At 35.9% G+C, this 16,325-nt stretch overlaps 1 protein-coding gene across 13 annotated transcripts in view; it reads left to right on the plus strand.

Moving 5' to 3' along the window:
* Positions 1–16,325, plus strand: part of IQUB (IQ motif and ubiquitin domain containing) — a 108,201-nt gene that overhangs the window by 5,827 nt on the left and 86,049 nt on the right. For 6 of the 13 annotated variants that reach the window (XM_085005993.1, XM_005673215.4, XM_085005994.1 and 3 more), the window contains 6 exons: positions 1,123–1,550; positions 2,904–3,038; positions 4,363–4,524; positions 4,611–4,783; positions 5,824–5,979; positions 14,492–14,702. In XM_085005993.1, the coding sequence (XP_084862119.1) occupies positions 1,127–1,550; positions 2,904–3,038; positions 4,363–4,524; positions 4,611–4,783; positions 5,824–5,979; positions 14,492–14,702 (1,261 nt within the window). In that variant the 5' untranslated portion in view covers positions 1,123–1,126. Of the gene's footprint in view, positions 1–1,122; positions 1,551–2,903; positions 3,039–4,362; positions 4,525–4,610; positions 4,784–5,823; positions 5,980–14,491; positions 14,703–16,325 lie in introns of those variants that run through there. The other 7 variants (XM_085005997.1, XM_085005995.1, XM_085005992.1 and 4 more) reach the window with 5 other exon arrangements.

A 16,325-nucleotide genomic window follows, 5' to 3' on the forward strand; every position in this document is an offset into this window, starting at 1 on the left:
ATATGCCGCGGGAGCGGCCCAAGAAATAGCAAAAAAAAAAACAAAAAACAAAACAAAACAAACAAACAAAAGAAACAGACTCAAAAGATTTTGAAACCAAACTTATGTTTATCAAAGGGAAAATATGGAGTGGGAAAGGATATGATTAGGGGGTTGGGATGATTACATACACACTGCTGTATATATATGTAATGAGGACCTACTGTATAGCATGGGGAAATTTACTGTACTGTGTTGTAACCTGTATGGGAAAGAATCTGAAAAGGAATGGGTATATTTATATGTTTAACTGATCTACTTTGCTATAAAACTGAAATTAAAACAACTTTGTAAGTCAACTATATTCCAATGATTTTTTTTTTAAAGAAAAAAGACCTGTATACTTTCCAAGATATAGTCACCATGGAGATGACAGGTTCCTTGGAGCTTCTTAACAATTGTAATGCCAAAAGTATAAATCCTGTTAGTTTTGTATTTAGAAAAAAAGTTATTAAAAAAGTCCTTTCGCAAGGTATTGTTCATTGAATAAGAAATGACAATATATTTTAAATTATTTTTAATATATTTTTCACAGGCAATTTATCTCAAATTTATTGCATTTTGAGATTCTTTTTGGTGCACATTTTTACTTTATGTGGTATTTTTATTAAAAATTCACCAATGATTTTTTTACCTAATGCCATTGCTAAGATAATATTTAAAAAATAATGAGCCACAGAGTTTCCCTTGGTGGCGCAGTGGTTAACGAATCCGACTAAGAACCATGAGGTTGCGGGTTTGATCCCTGGCCTTGCTCAGTGGGTTAAGGATCCGGCATTGCCGTGAGCTGTGGTGTAGGTTGCAGAAGCGGCTCGGATCCTGCATTGCTGTGGCTCTGGCGTAGGCCGGTGGCTCCAGCTCCGATTGAACCCCTAGCCTGGGAACCTCCATATGCCGCGGGAGCAGCCCAAGAAATGGCAAAAAGACAAAAAAAGAAAAAAAAAAAAGAAAAAAGAAATAATGAGCCATATTGTAGTATGTATATTATGAACTATGAACATTACTGTATAACAGCAAGAATTTGATATTTGGTGTAAAAATTTTATGTGTAGTAGGTGTATTTTTTTTTTTCTTTCACTTCAGGAAAATGTCTGATCAGGAGAAAAAATCTGATGCTCAGAACGTTGTTGATTCATCAGAAGAAATAAAGGATACTTTGGGGACTATCAGTATTCCAGTTTCCTCAGAAGAACTTCCAGACTCAGATCAAACTGAAGACAATGAATATGAACTACAACCATCTGGTTGGGACCATGAAAGACCTGTTGAGGATTCGAGTGACCAGAGCCTTTCAAGTCTGGAACTAAACGATATCAAGCAGCTCATGGAAGACGTTATGTCAACTGAAGAAGTGTCACATTCTCCCAGAGACAGTGGAGATTCTCTAACTAAATCTGATAATGAAGAGCAGTCAGCCAAAAAATATTCAAAAGATTCCCTGAGATTTCTGGAAAAAGTGAAGGCTGTGAAGGAATCTCTGAGAACATCAACAAAAGACTCTTCAGCAACAGGTACCACCCAGGGAATCGAGGTTTTTTTTCCCCTCATTTTGAAGAATGGTTGCTTTTTGTTTGTTTTTGCTTGCATATTTGTTTTATATTTGATATTAGTTTCCTTCTCCCTCATCTGCCAAACTTCTGTGACTATGCCACTTGAATTTCTTAATTATTTGTGAAGTCTGTCTTTTCTTTCTTTCTTTCTTTCTTTCTTTCTTTCTTTCTTTCTTTCTTTCTTTCTTTCTTTCTTTCTTTCTTTCTTTCTTTCTTTCTTTCTTTCTTTCTTTCTTTCTTTCTTTCTTTCTTTCTCTTTCTTTCTTTCTTTCTTTCTTTCTTTCTTTCTTTCTCTTTCTTTCTTTCTTTCTTTCTTTCTTTCTTTCTTTCTTTCTCTCTCTCTCTCTCTCTCTCTCTCTCTGTTTCTTTCAAATTTAAAGTCTGTAGATATAAAAGTAAAAAGTTTGCTCCATGATAATTAGTTTTTAAATACTATATATTTTCTTCCTATAATTGACAAACAGATAATCATTTTATAACAGTTTTTCTATATTTTTAACATGTGAGTGTCTTGATTTTTTTTTTAGAGTTGAGAGTGAGCCACATTATGTCCATTTTTTCCTGAAAAGTAAATTTGTGCAGTTATTCCAGATATTTGTAAAAAACAATGATTTTCTGTTTTGCATTTTTCCAGCTATAGACATCAATCAGTTATGGGAAGAAGAATGAATTTAGTATTAGGTAACCTTTTGTAATTGTAAGGTCAAAGAAAATTTTCTTTGAAAATTTCCTATTTGTTTTTCTTCATGAATAAGAACTGATTTCCTGATGCCTGGTATCAATATATAATCAAAGCATGGACATCTCCAAGTTCAAGTCTCAGGGTCTCCCTTTGTAATAGTACACAAAAAAGCTTGATTCCCTGAGAAATTTCCCATGTTTATAGCTATATAACATATTCCAGGTAGTGGGAGTCTTTAAAATTTTTAAATGATTTTAGAAGAATCCTTAAAAGAAGCTTTCATTTCCTATTTCTCATTGTATTTTGGGCGAAGAGGTAATCTTGAATGTGCAGTGATGCTCATAGCAGGCAACGGAAGAGAGGTCTGAACTTTGAGCTGGAGTTGGGGGAGCAGACGTGGACCACTGATGCTAATTCTTGAGACTATGGATTGATTTTCAAAGCAAAACGTTGCAACTGTATGTTTGCCACTCTTCTGTCTAGAAAATGAAAACTAATTCTTATCATAGAGGTGTAGTGTGAGAACATGGCAGAAATAACTTGCAAATTATCCCATAATTCTGTCTCTGCTTGTGGACTCTAGGTTGCTGACCCAACATTTAACTGTAACTCTTTTCTCTTTTTATGTGCAGTAAAAGTTGTACTTCTTCCTGTGGGCCAGGAAATTATAATGCCCTTTAAAATCGACATTGTTTTAAAAGAACTCAAGGAGCATTTTTCATCCCTGTTAGGTATCCCACCTTATAGCCTACAGATAAGACGGGCAGGTAAGCCTGGAGGCGAATAAAACTTATCAAGACTTCTCTAGTCTTAACATGTAAATAATCAAGATCTTCAATTTGCTAAATATCTTGGTATTTATTATTTGAACATTATATTGTAGTTATACATCCATTCTTTCAACACATTATTATTGAGGACATACTTTGCTCCACGTGCTTTGCAAAAAACCAAAGATATAAAGAAACATGAAATAAAATCCCTGTTCTCAAGTTGTTTACAGACTGGGAAGGAAGAAGATGCATGTAATAGTTACCACACAATGTGTAAATGTTTTAATGGAGATATGCTCAAAAACTGTGGGAACAGGGAGGAAAGAAAGTACGAGAGTCTAGAAAACCTCATCTAATAAAAATGATAATACTTGTGCTGACTCCTAAAGAGGTGAGAAAACCTGGGACTTTGGGGAAGTGGTAAGAACTGGAAATAAGTTATATATGATGAGGAGGAAACAAGGTTAAAAAAAAAGACGATGAATAAGCATGTATAGAAAAAGGCCTCAAAAAGAAAAGAATGAAAATGGCTTATCAGTCTTCTATTCATTAAGGTCAGTTCACATTCTGATGAGGTTCCAGGTTCTTTATATTTGTAGGCAATATTGAGCAGCCCATCTTATATTAGCCTTGTGTCATGAGAGGATGTAGTCTTCGTAACTATGATAGAATTAAGCAGACTTGTGTAGCTAAATAAATGTGTCTCTAGAATATGCCTGCATATCTATAGATCATAATTTATTTTAAAAGGTTTTTTTTTCTTATTTTTAAATGTTTATGGTTGCATGGTTATTATATATTTGTATTTATGATGAGATGCGAGTTGTATCTTTACTTAGATTCTCAGGAGGACCACCTTAACTTTTTCTCTTTTTTGGGGGGCTTTTTTTTCCCCTACAGCCACACCTGTGTCATATGGAAGTTTCCAGGGTTGGAGTAGAATTGGAACTATAGCTGCCGGCCTTTGCCACAGCCATGGCAACGTAGGATCCAAGCCATGTCTATGACCTACACCACAGCTCACGGCAATGCTGAAACCTTAGCCCACTGAGTGAAGCCAGAGATCAAACCCACATCCTCATGGGTCCTAGTTGGGTTTGTTATCACCGAGCCACGACGGGAACTCCCCTTAATTTTTTTCTACTGTGGAGTTTTCTGTATTAACATTATAGCAAGAGGTGAACATCATCAATACTCTATTTGGTAATTAAACAATATGCATTCACATAAGCACTTTTGGTATTTTCCATCCCATAAAGTGAACACATATAATCATTTCTTTATCATAACACTTCTAATAATTTCATCTTGTTTTTAGGAATGATTCTTAAAAATCAGGAGACATTACTGCAACATGGAGTTAAGCCCCAGGATGTTGTACAAGTGGAAATCTTCTCTTTACATCCAGATCTATATCCAATCAGAAGAATAGCTAGATTAAGTGATGTCTCTCAAATCATAACTGTCAGAGTACAAACTGGTTAGTTATTTGTTATCTTTTAGATAAAGTATTTTAGAGTCCTTCTGTGGTTGAACTTTCATGGAATCTTGGCTGTATATCCTCAGGCATTGATGAGTATCAGGAAGTGGCTGTTGAGATGATAAGATCTGAATTTCACAAACCGTTTCTTGGTGGATTTAGACATAAAATAACAGGAATAGAATATCACAATGCTGGAACACAAACTGTACCTAAAAAGAGTCCTGAAAAACTGAATGTATTTTGTAGGGATACCCAGGTAACATTTTTATTTTTCCATATAATCAACACATGTTGCAATGTGTATCTCTCTAAAATTAAAAGCTAAATAATTATATGGCATTTAAAATAAAAGATAATCTGTAGATCCATCAATATTGCTGCACATGGTATTAATTCATTTTTTATGGCTGAGTAATATTCCATTGCATATATGTACCATATCTTCTTCTTCTTTTTTTTTTTGTTGTTGTTGTTGTTGTTGTTGTTGCTATCTCTTGGGCCGCTTCCACGGCATATGGAGGTTCCCAGGCTAGGGGTCGAATCGGAGCTGGAGCCACCGGCCTACGCCAGAGCCACAGCAACTCGGGATCCGAGCCGCGTCTGCAACCTACACCACAGCTCACGGCAACGCCGGATCGTTAACCCACTGAGCAAGGGCAGGGACCGAACCCGCGACCTCATGGTTCCTAGTTGGATTCGTTAACCACTGCGCCACGATGGGAACTCCCCATATCTTCTTTATTCATTCCTCTGTTGATGGACATTTAAGTTGCCTCCATGTGTTGGCTACTGTAAATAGTGCTGCAGTGAACATTGGGATGCATGTATCTTTTATCATACTGAGTAAAGTCAGATAGAGAAAGGCAAATATCACATATCACTTATATGTGAAATCTAATTTAACAATGAACTTACAGAATAGAAACAGACTCACAGACATTGAAAAATTCGTGGTATCAAAGGCGAAATGTCAGGAGATGGGATAAGTTAGAAGTTTGGGATTAACATATATACACTACTGTATATAAAAGAGATAACTGTCAAAGACCTATTGTATAGCATAGGGAACTCTAAATATTTTTTAATAACCTATATGGGAAAAGAATCCAAAAAAGAATATAACTGATTCACTGTGCTGTACACTTCAAACTAACACAACATTGTAAATCAACTGTACCCCAATACAATTTAATTAAAAAAGTAAAAGAATATTAACCTAAATGTATAGGACAGTGTGTTCTTTACTAACTTTATGTGTATACAGTGGATATTTATTTTTTATGCTTTTATTTTTAGACAGTTTTTCAGAGAAGGAAGCTCCAACAAACTACAAATACAACATCGACACAGATGACTAAAATTGGTGTGTATATATCAAATGTGACTGATAAGCTGGTAACACCAGGAAAATATCTTTCAGCAGCAGAATATCATGCTCGAAGATTAGAGGCGGTAAGATAACTTTTATTATAGGTGAATACTAAAAATTAAATCTGAGAGCCAGTTTTTCTGGGTGTGTCTGTGTGTTTCCCTAAGCACACTTGCCTGTGAAAGAACTCATGTGGGTGTTGTAAAGAAAAAATTATTGTTAGCACTTGTTAAAGATGGTAAGGCATAGTTTATTCAAAAGGGGATACTGCAATGGAGTTTTGTAGTAGGAAAGAGAGATTGTGCTCAACTTTGAATGCAACAAGGAAAAGGGGGAGATTATAGCCAAGGAGCAGGGTAGGGGTCAGTGGATGGAAAATTGCTAATTGAAGACTTCAAGGGTAAGGGGAGATTCTGGCTAAACCAACCTAAGAGGATTTTTTTCTGAAGTCAGGCCAGAGTGATTAGTCATCTTCTGAAGGATGGAAGAAGACCCTGATGAAATATTGAGGGCAAGATATCAAGGTTGGGGATTCTGGTTAAACTGATTTAACAGGACTCTTGCTAAAATTGGATGATGCAGAGATGAATATGGAAGCCCAAAAGTCAAGACCTAGTTGGAAAAGAGCTCAAAGGGACTTGATTAGAATTAGGTCAAGAAGAGAGTCATGAGCAATGTTTTATTAGTAGTAAAAGCATTGTTGTCTCCAGTCTTTCCCCCCCCCCCTCCGCCCCCAGTGTAAGGAACCATTATCCCAAGGACTCCTCATCCTTCCCTTTCCCTTAGGGAATCATAGGGGCTTTGGGTATTGCCCTTGGCTATTGTTAGCTTTGTCCCCTTTGTCCCTTGGTTTCAATCACTCTGTCCTTTGGCCTTAATCCTTGTCACAGTAGAATTATCTATGAAGCTTTCCAGAATAACTGAAACCAAAAGATATTAAAATCTGTTTTCTTTAATATTAATAAAGCCACTCCATCACTTGTATGTTTTGGTTTGTATGATCTGTGGTTTTTTTTTTTATCCTTTTACCTATTTGAGTCTTTGAACCTAGAGTCTATTTTTTTAGACAGTGTAATTGGATCTTGACTTTTTATCCAGTCTGACAATCTCTGCCTTTTGATTGGAGTATTTAATACATTTATATTTCATATAATATTTATTATTATTTGTCTTTTTAGGGCCACACCCATGGCATATGGAAGTTTCTAGGCTAGGAGTCGAATTGGAGCTGCAGCTGCCAGCCTACACCACAGCCACAGCAACTCAGGATCCAAGCCATGTCTGCAACCTACATCACAGCTCATGGCAACACCAGATCCTTAACCAACTGAGCAAGGTCAGGGATTGAACCCACATCCTCATGGATAATAGTTGGGTTCAATATTGCTGAGCCATGATGGGAACTCCCTATTTCATGTAATTATTGATGAAGTTAGTGTTTATCAGTCATTTTGCTATTTGTTTTCTATGTTGTGTCTCTCTGGTTTCCCTATTCTTCCTTTAGTACCTTGTTTTATGTTAAGTAGATACTTTTTAGTAATATTTAAATTATTTTTTAAAAATTTAAAACCTTTATTTTCTATATGATGTATACTTTTTAAAAAAGTGTACAAATCAGTGATTTTTTTAAACTTTATAAACATATTATGCAACCATTACCACAGTCAATTTTAGACCATTCTCATCATCCCAGAAAAAATCCCACTTCCACACCCTATTTCTCTCCAGTCCTCTCTGCTTTAGGCGGCCATTAATCTACTTTCTGCCTCTTTTTTGGGGGTGGGGGTCGCACCTACAGCATACAGTACTTCCTGGGCCAGGGATTGAACCTGTGCCACAGCAGTGAAAATGTCAGATCCTGAATTGCTAGGCCACCAGGGAGCTCCTACTTTCTGTCTCTTTTGATTTGCCTGTTGTGATTATCTCATATACATGTAATCATACAATATACAGTATTTTGTGACAGATTTCTTTTACTTAGCATAACGTTTTCAAGGTTCACCTACATTGTAACGTGTATCAACACTTCATTTCTCTCTATTGCAAAACAATATTCCATTGTATATACCCAATTGTATAGACCTACTGTAGGTATGTCAATATATATGCACCACATTTTGGTTGTCATTTATCAACATTTATCATCATTTATTTGATGGATGTTAGGTTTGTTTCCACTTACTGGCTGTTAGGATTAAAGATGCCATAAAACATTCATGTACAATTTTTTGGTGGACATGTATTTTTCATTTCTCTTGGGTTGTACCCAGGAATGTAAATGCTAGATCATATGGTTATTTATTTATTTATTTATTTTTGTCTTTTTGTCTTTTTGCCATTTCTTGGGCCACTCCCGCGGCATATGGAGGTTCCCAGGCTAGGGGTTCAATCGGAGCTGTAGCCACCGGCCTACGCCAGAGCCACAGCAACGCGGGATCCGAGCCAGGTCTGCAACCTACACCACAGCTCACAGCAACGCCGGATCGTTAACCCACTGAGCAAGGGCAGGGACCGAACCCGCAACCTCATGGTTCCTAGTCGGATTTGTTAACCACTGCGCCACCACGGGAACTCCTCATATGGTTATTTTGTTTAACCTTTTTGAAGAAATGCCTGATTGTTTTCCAAAGCAGCTGCACCACTTATGTCCCACCAGTGGTTATGAGGATTCTGATTTCTCCATATCCTTATCAACACTTGCTATTGTTTGTCTTTTTGATTATACAGCCATCCCAGTGAGTGTAAAGTGGTATCTCATTGTGGTTTAGATTTACATACCCAGATGGCCAATGATACTGAATATTTTTCATGTGCTTATTAACAACTTGGGTATATTCTTAGGAGAAATGTAACTTCAAATACTTTGCCCATTTTTAATGAGGTTTTCTTTTTTATTATTGCTTTAGTATTTAAAATGTTTTTTCTTAATCATTTCCTAAAGGGTTGCTCCAAGTGTAATTTAGGGATTAGAATATACAACTCAATTTATGGCAACATACTTCTCATTAATAGTAAGTGAAATTCAATAAAATATTGAAATCTTGCTCCAATAGAACTCCAATTTTATCCCCTCTTTGCGCTATCATTATCACACAAATGTGTGTGTTCTTTGTATATTCTAAGCCCTGAAGTTCCTTTTATAATTATTATTTTTATGCAATTGCATTTTAAATAAGAATAGAAAAGAGGAAAATATATATGTTTATACAAGATTTTACATTTACATACATAATTACCTTTTCTAGTACTGTTTATTTCTTTATGTAAATTAAAAGTGACATCTAATGTCATTTTCTTTCAGTTTGAAGAATTCCCTTTAGTATTTGTGCATGATTGTTTGCTTGATGGTGTCCCCAAGGTCTCTGTCTCTATTCTATTACCTTTTTTCCCCCTCTTCTACGGAGTGGATAGTTTCTAATGACCTATAATCGAGTTCATTATTCTTTTTTTTGCCAGTTCAGATCTACTGTCGAGCCTGTTTTTTGTGTTTTCATTTCAGTTATTGTACTCTTAACTCCCCACATTTCCATTTGGTTCTTTTTTAAAAAAATCTCTTTATTGATATTCTCTCCCCATACATTTTAAACAAAAATCGATTCAGTATCTAACCCTGAACATACTCAATGTGATATTTTCCTTCTATTTTTTCAAATGGCATTAATCATTAAAAAAAAAATTGCAGGAAATTCTTCAGTTGGCTTTTATGTTTTCTTACTTTCCACTGGGAATTTATCATACATGGAACTTTAAATAAGTTTCTTGTACACCTACAACTATATCATAAGCATTTCTCTACCTTTTATTATTTATTATAAACAATTTAATAGTACTATATTGTTCCACAATATAAATACCATAGTTTAATTACTCTCTTTTGTAGGACATAGAGACATGGTTTCATCAAAATCTTCATGCTATATAAATTATAATGTTCATTTAAGAAATACTTAGAGAAGATGTTAAAAGTTGAATTACTAGGGCAAAAATGATGACATTTTTAAAGTCTTAAGATATTACCAAAGTGTTTTTCAGAAGTATTGTACCAAATTATACATCCATTAACCATTTATAAGAGCCCATTCCACATTGACTTTACCCAGAGTACATATTATTTTTCAATTTTTTTTCCTTTTAGATATCACATACATTTTCATATTTTCTTGTAACTTATCACTCATACTTAGTTTATGATGTCCTTCATTATAATCAGACTTATTTGGTTTTACATTTTATATATTGGTATACTTTATATATTGGTATATATTGGTGGTATTATTCCACACATAAATATAACTTTCTTTCATAGTTTTTGTGTATATGATTTCATCTGGATTTTTAAAAATGACATGAAGAAGAGTTATAATTTTATTTTTTTCCAAAAGTAATGCCAATTACTCAGTATCGTGAACTTTTAAATTTGTTCTCTCTATAATAATTTAATGTATACTAAAGGGTCCTGTTCCTTTGGTGACAGAAACACATCTGTTTCTGATTTCTCCATTCTCTCATTAATATATATGTCTTTTTATTCTTTGTCAGTAATGGTTTTTTTTTTGTTTGTTTGTTTGTTTGTTTTTTTTTTTTGCGATTTCTTGGGCCGCTCCCACAGCATATGGAGGTTCCCAGGCTAGGGGTCTAATCGGAGCCGTAGCCACCAGCCTACACCACAGCCACAGCAACGCAGGATCTGAGCCGCGTCTGTGACCTACACCACAGCTCATGGCAACGCCAGATCGTTAACCCACTGAGCAAGGGCAGGGACCGAACCTGCAACCTCATGGTTCCTAGTCAGATTTGTTAACCACTGCGCCACGACGGGAACTCCAGTAATGTATTATTTTAATAACTACTGGTTTATAATATATTTTGAGACCTAGTACAGAAGGTATTGTACCTCATGGTTCTTATGTTTCAAAATTGTCTTGACTTTTTTTCTTTTTTTGAATTTTAGGGCCACATCTGTGGCATATGGAAGTTTTCAGGGAAGGGGTTAAATCAGAGCTGCAGCTGCTGGCCTACACTGCAGCCATGACAATGGCAGATCTGAGCTGCATCTGCAACCTAGTGTGCGGCTTGCAGCAACACCGGATCCTTAACCCAATGAGCGAGGCCAGGGATAGAACCCTCACCCTCGTGGGTATTTGTCGGGTTCTTAATCTGCTGAGCCATAATGGGATCTCCTGTCTTGACTATTAGTGCAAAGAATTTTAGAGTCCGTTTGCAGTTTTTATGAAAATTGGAGAACTTCATCAGAAGTACATTGATCAGTTGGGGAAAAATTGACACCTTTACCCTATTAAACATTGGGGATTTCAGTTAAACATGACATAGGAAGCATACGTAGTTTATCTCTGCTACCTCCTAGCATTGTTATAAGTAAAAAGAATTGAAAGCAGTGATTTTGTTTTTTTGCATGATAAGCAGCTAGACTGCTGTTCTAGCCCAGTTAGCCCAGAACCTTGAGCGATGAGCCTGTGGTCTGAGTTTGTTGGCTCATTGCACCGAAGGAGACCGCACACCAGGGGCACCACGGGGCTGGTTTTGTAGCTGACTTGTCAGTGCAGTTATTTACTTGACCTGCAGTATTCCAACCTGAAGAATTTCTACTTTTTGAGTCCAAACTAATTTTCACCTAAGGAAAAGATGGAGTTCTTATAGACTCTGGGGGAAGAGTGAGGTTTCGGTGAAATTTAAGTGATGCAGCATTTTGATTGTCTCCGTATAAAACAAGTCTGTGTGTAGATGGGTCAGCGTCAGGTCTGGACTGAGATGCGGATCAGGGTTCTGGTCCTTTGGTGACAGAAGTAGGAGAGAGTTGTGGAATGTTGTTTCCTCTCTGAAGTTCAGCGCATTGGTTGTAAATCGAGGCTGCTTATCTATGTCAAAGTAACAGATATTCCAGGCAACAGTAGGATGTTTCATTCTTAGTGATCTCATTTCAGACAGCAAAGTTCCTGATAGGTTATGATTTTAGAGAACAAAGTTTCTCAGAGAGTAAGAAAATAGTAGTCACTCAGAGAAGGGGGTTCTTATTATGACATTTTATAGCTAAAGGGTGTCCTTGGGATGCATACTGTTTCCTATTAATTTTATAGCTGACTTTATCAATGCCAGTTATTCCAGCCCGATAGAATCTTATTTTCTCAGTCCAAACTAATTTTAATTTCTTACTGTTTAGGGCCTGGCTGGTGGCTCTATGATGTCATCAGGAATCTAAATTCCTTTCACCTTTTCACTCCATCAGTCTTTTCATGAGCTTGTTGGTATATGATAATAAAATTATTTATCAACCTTCAGCATAATGTGAGCATCCTTCAAGAAGGGAGAAGTCAAGGGAGCACATCCCATGTATGCCATTCAAGAATTTTCCCTAGGCGTTTCCGTTGGGGCTCAGTGGGTTAAGAACCCTACTAGTATCCATGAGGATGTGGGTTCAATCCCTGGATTTCTTAGTGGGTTAAGGATCTGGTGTTGCCATCAGCTGTGGTGTAAGTCACAGACGAAGCTTGGATCATGCATAACTGTGGCTGTGGTATAGGCCAGCAGCTACAGCTCTGATTCGACCCCTGGCCTGAGGACTTCCACATGCTGTGGGTGTGGCCTTAAAAAGAAAAAAAAAAAAAAAAAAAAGAATTTTCCCTAAAAGACCCACTGAATGATTCAACTTAATATCTTGTTGGCCTGAACTGGGTCATGTAACATCCTTACTGAGAGTGTGTTATAAATACATTTTTAAAGTTTCCTATTGTTGCTCCTCAGTAAGACTGAAATTTTCTTAGTAAGGAAGTAGGAGAGAAAGGCTATTAGGTAGAGAAATGGACAGCACTAAGCTATACTGCAACACTTTCCAAACTCCAATAACATGATATTAAAGGAATAAGAAAAGTATAAACATACAGGGACAAAGAATATATGAGAAGAGGGAAGAGTAAATGTCAGTCGATGTTTTAAAGTTGTAAAGCAGATGGAAAAGTGTTAACTTGACTTACGTGAGCAGAAGAAGTGAAAATCTAAATGCCTGCCAAAGGGGATGGCATCAAGAACCAAATCAGTTTGCCCCATAGAATCTTGGAAAGTGAATTGGAGGTTCTGTGGGAGATGGAAGTGGGATGGGAGGTGTAAACAGAGGGACTGGTTAAAAGCCAGTATAAAGAGTAAATTTCCATCTAATAAGTTCTTTGATCTTGATTGATTCCTTTCAATTTGTTAGCGTGTTTATTTTATTCTTGAGCTTCTTGAGTTCAATGCTTTATTTTAAATCTTATTGTAAGCAAGATTATATTATGTGTGACTACTGATATTTTTGTACTCATTCCTGCCATCTCATTTTGTTTTTATTTATTATTCATTCTTGTTTATTTTTTATTAAACTTTCTCTTTTTTTTGCTTAACTACACTTTTTCTTTTTTTGTTCTTTCATAGTTCAGGAGTAGGTGCTTTGAGTCTATTTTTGTAGTGGTTACTCAAACATTTTTGATGCACTTAATATTTTTATACTAAATGTATATTTAATCAGGCTCTACATCTTTTACATAAACAAGTCAAGGACCCTAGCAGGCTCTTCTTCATTTCTTTCTCATCATTCCTTATTTCTCCCATTCACTGAGGACTTGATCTGGAATTACAATTGTATGTATATTACACAATTATAATTTACTATATAACATAACTTCAGATTGTTTTATATATTTACATTGATATATGTGAATTTTTTCAAATAAGATGTATTTAGTGCAAATCATTTTTTATTTCTTGCTTTTTAGGGCTGCACTAGCGGCATATGGAGCTTCCCAGGCTAGGGGTCCAATCAGAGCTGTAGCTGCTGGCTTACACGAGAGCCACAGCAATGCCAGATCCGAGCCGTGTCTGCAACCTACATCACAGCTCACAGCAACGCCAGATCCTTAACCCATTGAGCAAGGCCAGGGATTGAACCCGCAACCTCATGGTCTCTAGTTGGATTTGCCTCCACTGCACCATGATGGGAACTCCACAAATAAGTTTTTGGAAGTTTTTGCTTACTTCTTCGATTTTTCCACTTTATTACTCTTGTTGGATCATATTCTCTACTAATTATTTTCAGAGATTATGCATGAGAGGTAAACGAAGTCCTATTGAATAAACCTCATTTTGGATTTTAGTTTGAGTGGGTGTCGAAGTTTAGATTCAAATTTATTTTCCAAATTATTTCCTTTTATATATTGGAAGCCGTTTTTGATGTCAGTGGAATTCTCAGTCCTTTACTTCCTCTTTCTGGAAGCTTTCAGGATTTTTACTTTGTCCTTAGTAATCTTACCGTGATGTGCTTGAGATTTGGTAATGGACCTTTTCTATCATAGAGCTCAGGTCTTCTTTAGTTTTGGGAAATGTTCTTCTATTATATATGTTGAGCAGTTTCTCTAATCCAACCTTCTTCATTCTGTCTGAAACTTGTATCAGACATATTTTGGAATGTCTATGTTTATCTCCCATGTCTCTTAATAGTTCCCCCTTCTTTCTAGTTTTTAACCTTACATTGGAATAGAAATAATCATCGTTGCCTTTCACTGTCTAGTAAAGTTGGCATTATTTCATTTCCTTTTAATTTAACTGTAGGTAATCGTGATACAGACTCACTACAGACGATGGCATGCTAAAGTCATGGTAGAGAATTTGAGAAGACAGAAAATGTTCAGGTTGAAGTGGGAAGCACAGGAAGAACTAAGGAAGATAAAAGAAAAAGAAGAATGGATGAAACTGGATTATTACCGGAGGCATAATCCTCAAACAAAAGAAGATTTTGAACTTCTTTATAATGCACTGGAATGTAAGTTTGAAATAGGCTTTGCATTGAATATTAATTTTATAATTTTTCATTGGTAGGAAAAACAGGTTTACCAAAGACAAAAGGAAGATCTTATTATTTTAGGAAGAAGATGCCTTGGGAATCTGGACTAGAGAATTTAAAAAGATGAATAATGTCTTACATTTGGGACAAGAATTAAGGCTGGAATGAAATTGGAAATGCTTTTTTATTAACAATAGTTAAATAAAATGTGAATAGTGCTTTGTAAATTATTCAGTTTTAATATATTATCTCATTTGATCCTCATCCCTGTGAGATAAAAAGAGAAATTATTATCCAGTCTGATTCTCTGACAGTCTGGGGAATTTGTGAACTCAGAGTTGACCTGTGTTGAATCCTTCAGTCCAGCATCCTGTCTGTGATTCTGCTCTTTCTACTAGATACCTTTTTATTCCCCTTTATTAATGATTGTTTATGCCTGTATCTATATTCTGTACACATTCGACTTTTACGCATTGTTTCTTCCACCAGAGGTTAGTCACTGACACACTTAAAAACTTTAGTTACTTAGGAGTTCCCTTTGGGCGCAGCAGGTTAAGGATTCAACATTGTCACTGCAACAGCTCCTGTCGCTGCGGTGGCATGGATTTGATCCCTGGCCCAACAACGTCCGCATGCCATGGGTGTGGCCAAAAAAAAGGAAAAAAAAAAAAAATCAGTTACCAGAACAAGCCAATCACTCCCTGCTTTGGGCAGTAGATATATTGTTCTTCTTGAAGACTTTCCCATCTTCCAATCTCGGCCTAAATGTCACCTTTACTCAAAGCCTTTTGTGACTGACAGTAAAACCTGGATATCTGATTATCACCTCATGGTGCTCACTGTACCCAAACCTTTATGTTTATAACACTACAATTTGTAACAAAACATTTTTAACATTAATTTTTACACTGGATTGTAAACTCCAAAAGCATATAATTTACTTTTTGGATGATGTCCCTTTTTCTGTGCTTTGCTCACATGTCCAACAAATACTGGTAGAATGAATGGGTTATTCACTCATTCATTGAAGTGAACGGAAACCCAAATGCAGGGAAACCCAAAGATGTAACAGTACATCTAGTTTCTGCTTTCCCAGAATACCTCTAAAGTGGAAGTAACTGGAACAGGAAGTTAGTTATTACCTTAGATTCTGGAAAGTGAAGTTGTGCTCTTGTGATGATATAGAAGAATTAAAAAAAAAAAGAATAGGTATATTTTATGTTTATACATGATTTTTACAGAAGAAAATGAAATTTCTTACATAAAACATCTCTTAGCTTTCTTGGAGCTCTAAAATTCTAAATTAGAACTCTAAGAATAATATTTTTAAAGTTCCATTTTATTGTAGTTAAAATTCTGGCTCACAAGCTCAATAATTTATATAGCTCTTCTGCTTAATAAGGCTTCATTTCGTAGTCTTTACTCCAGTCTTTGGAACTGCTGCTCTCTTGTGGTTCATAGTGACGATTACATAGTTTGAATTAGAACTAAAAACATTTACCTTTTCCTCCAGATATCCTGTTCCTTAGTAATAAAAGCAAAGTGATATCAATTTAAGAAAATGAACTTAACTATATAAGGTAATATACTGTATAAAAGAGA

This window comes from Sus scrofa, chromosome 18, assembly GCF_054392235.1.
Source record: "Sus scrofa isolate SSC_HxYL_T2T_F1_AM1 chromosome 18, Sscrofa_HxYL_maternal_Yorkshire_Landrace_v2.0, whole genome shotgun sequence".
Taxonomy (NCBI): domain Eukaryota; kingdom Metazoa; phylum Chordata; class Mammalia; order Artiodactyla; family Suidae; genus Sus; species Sus scrofa.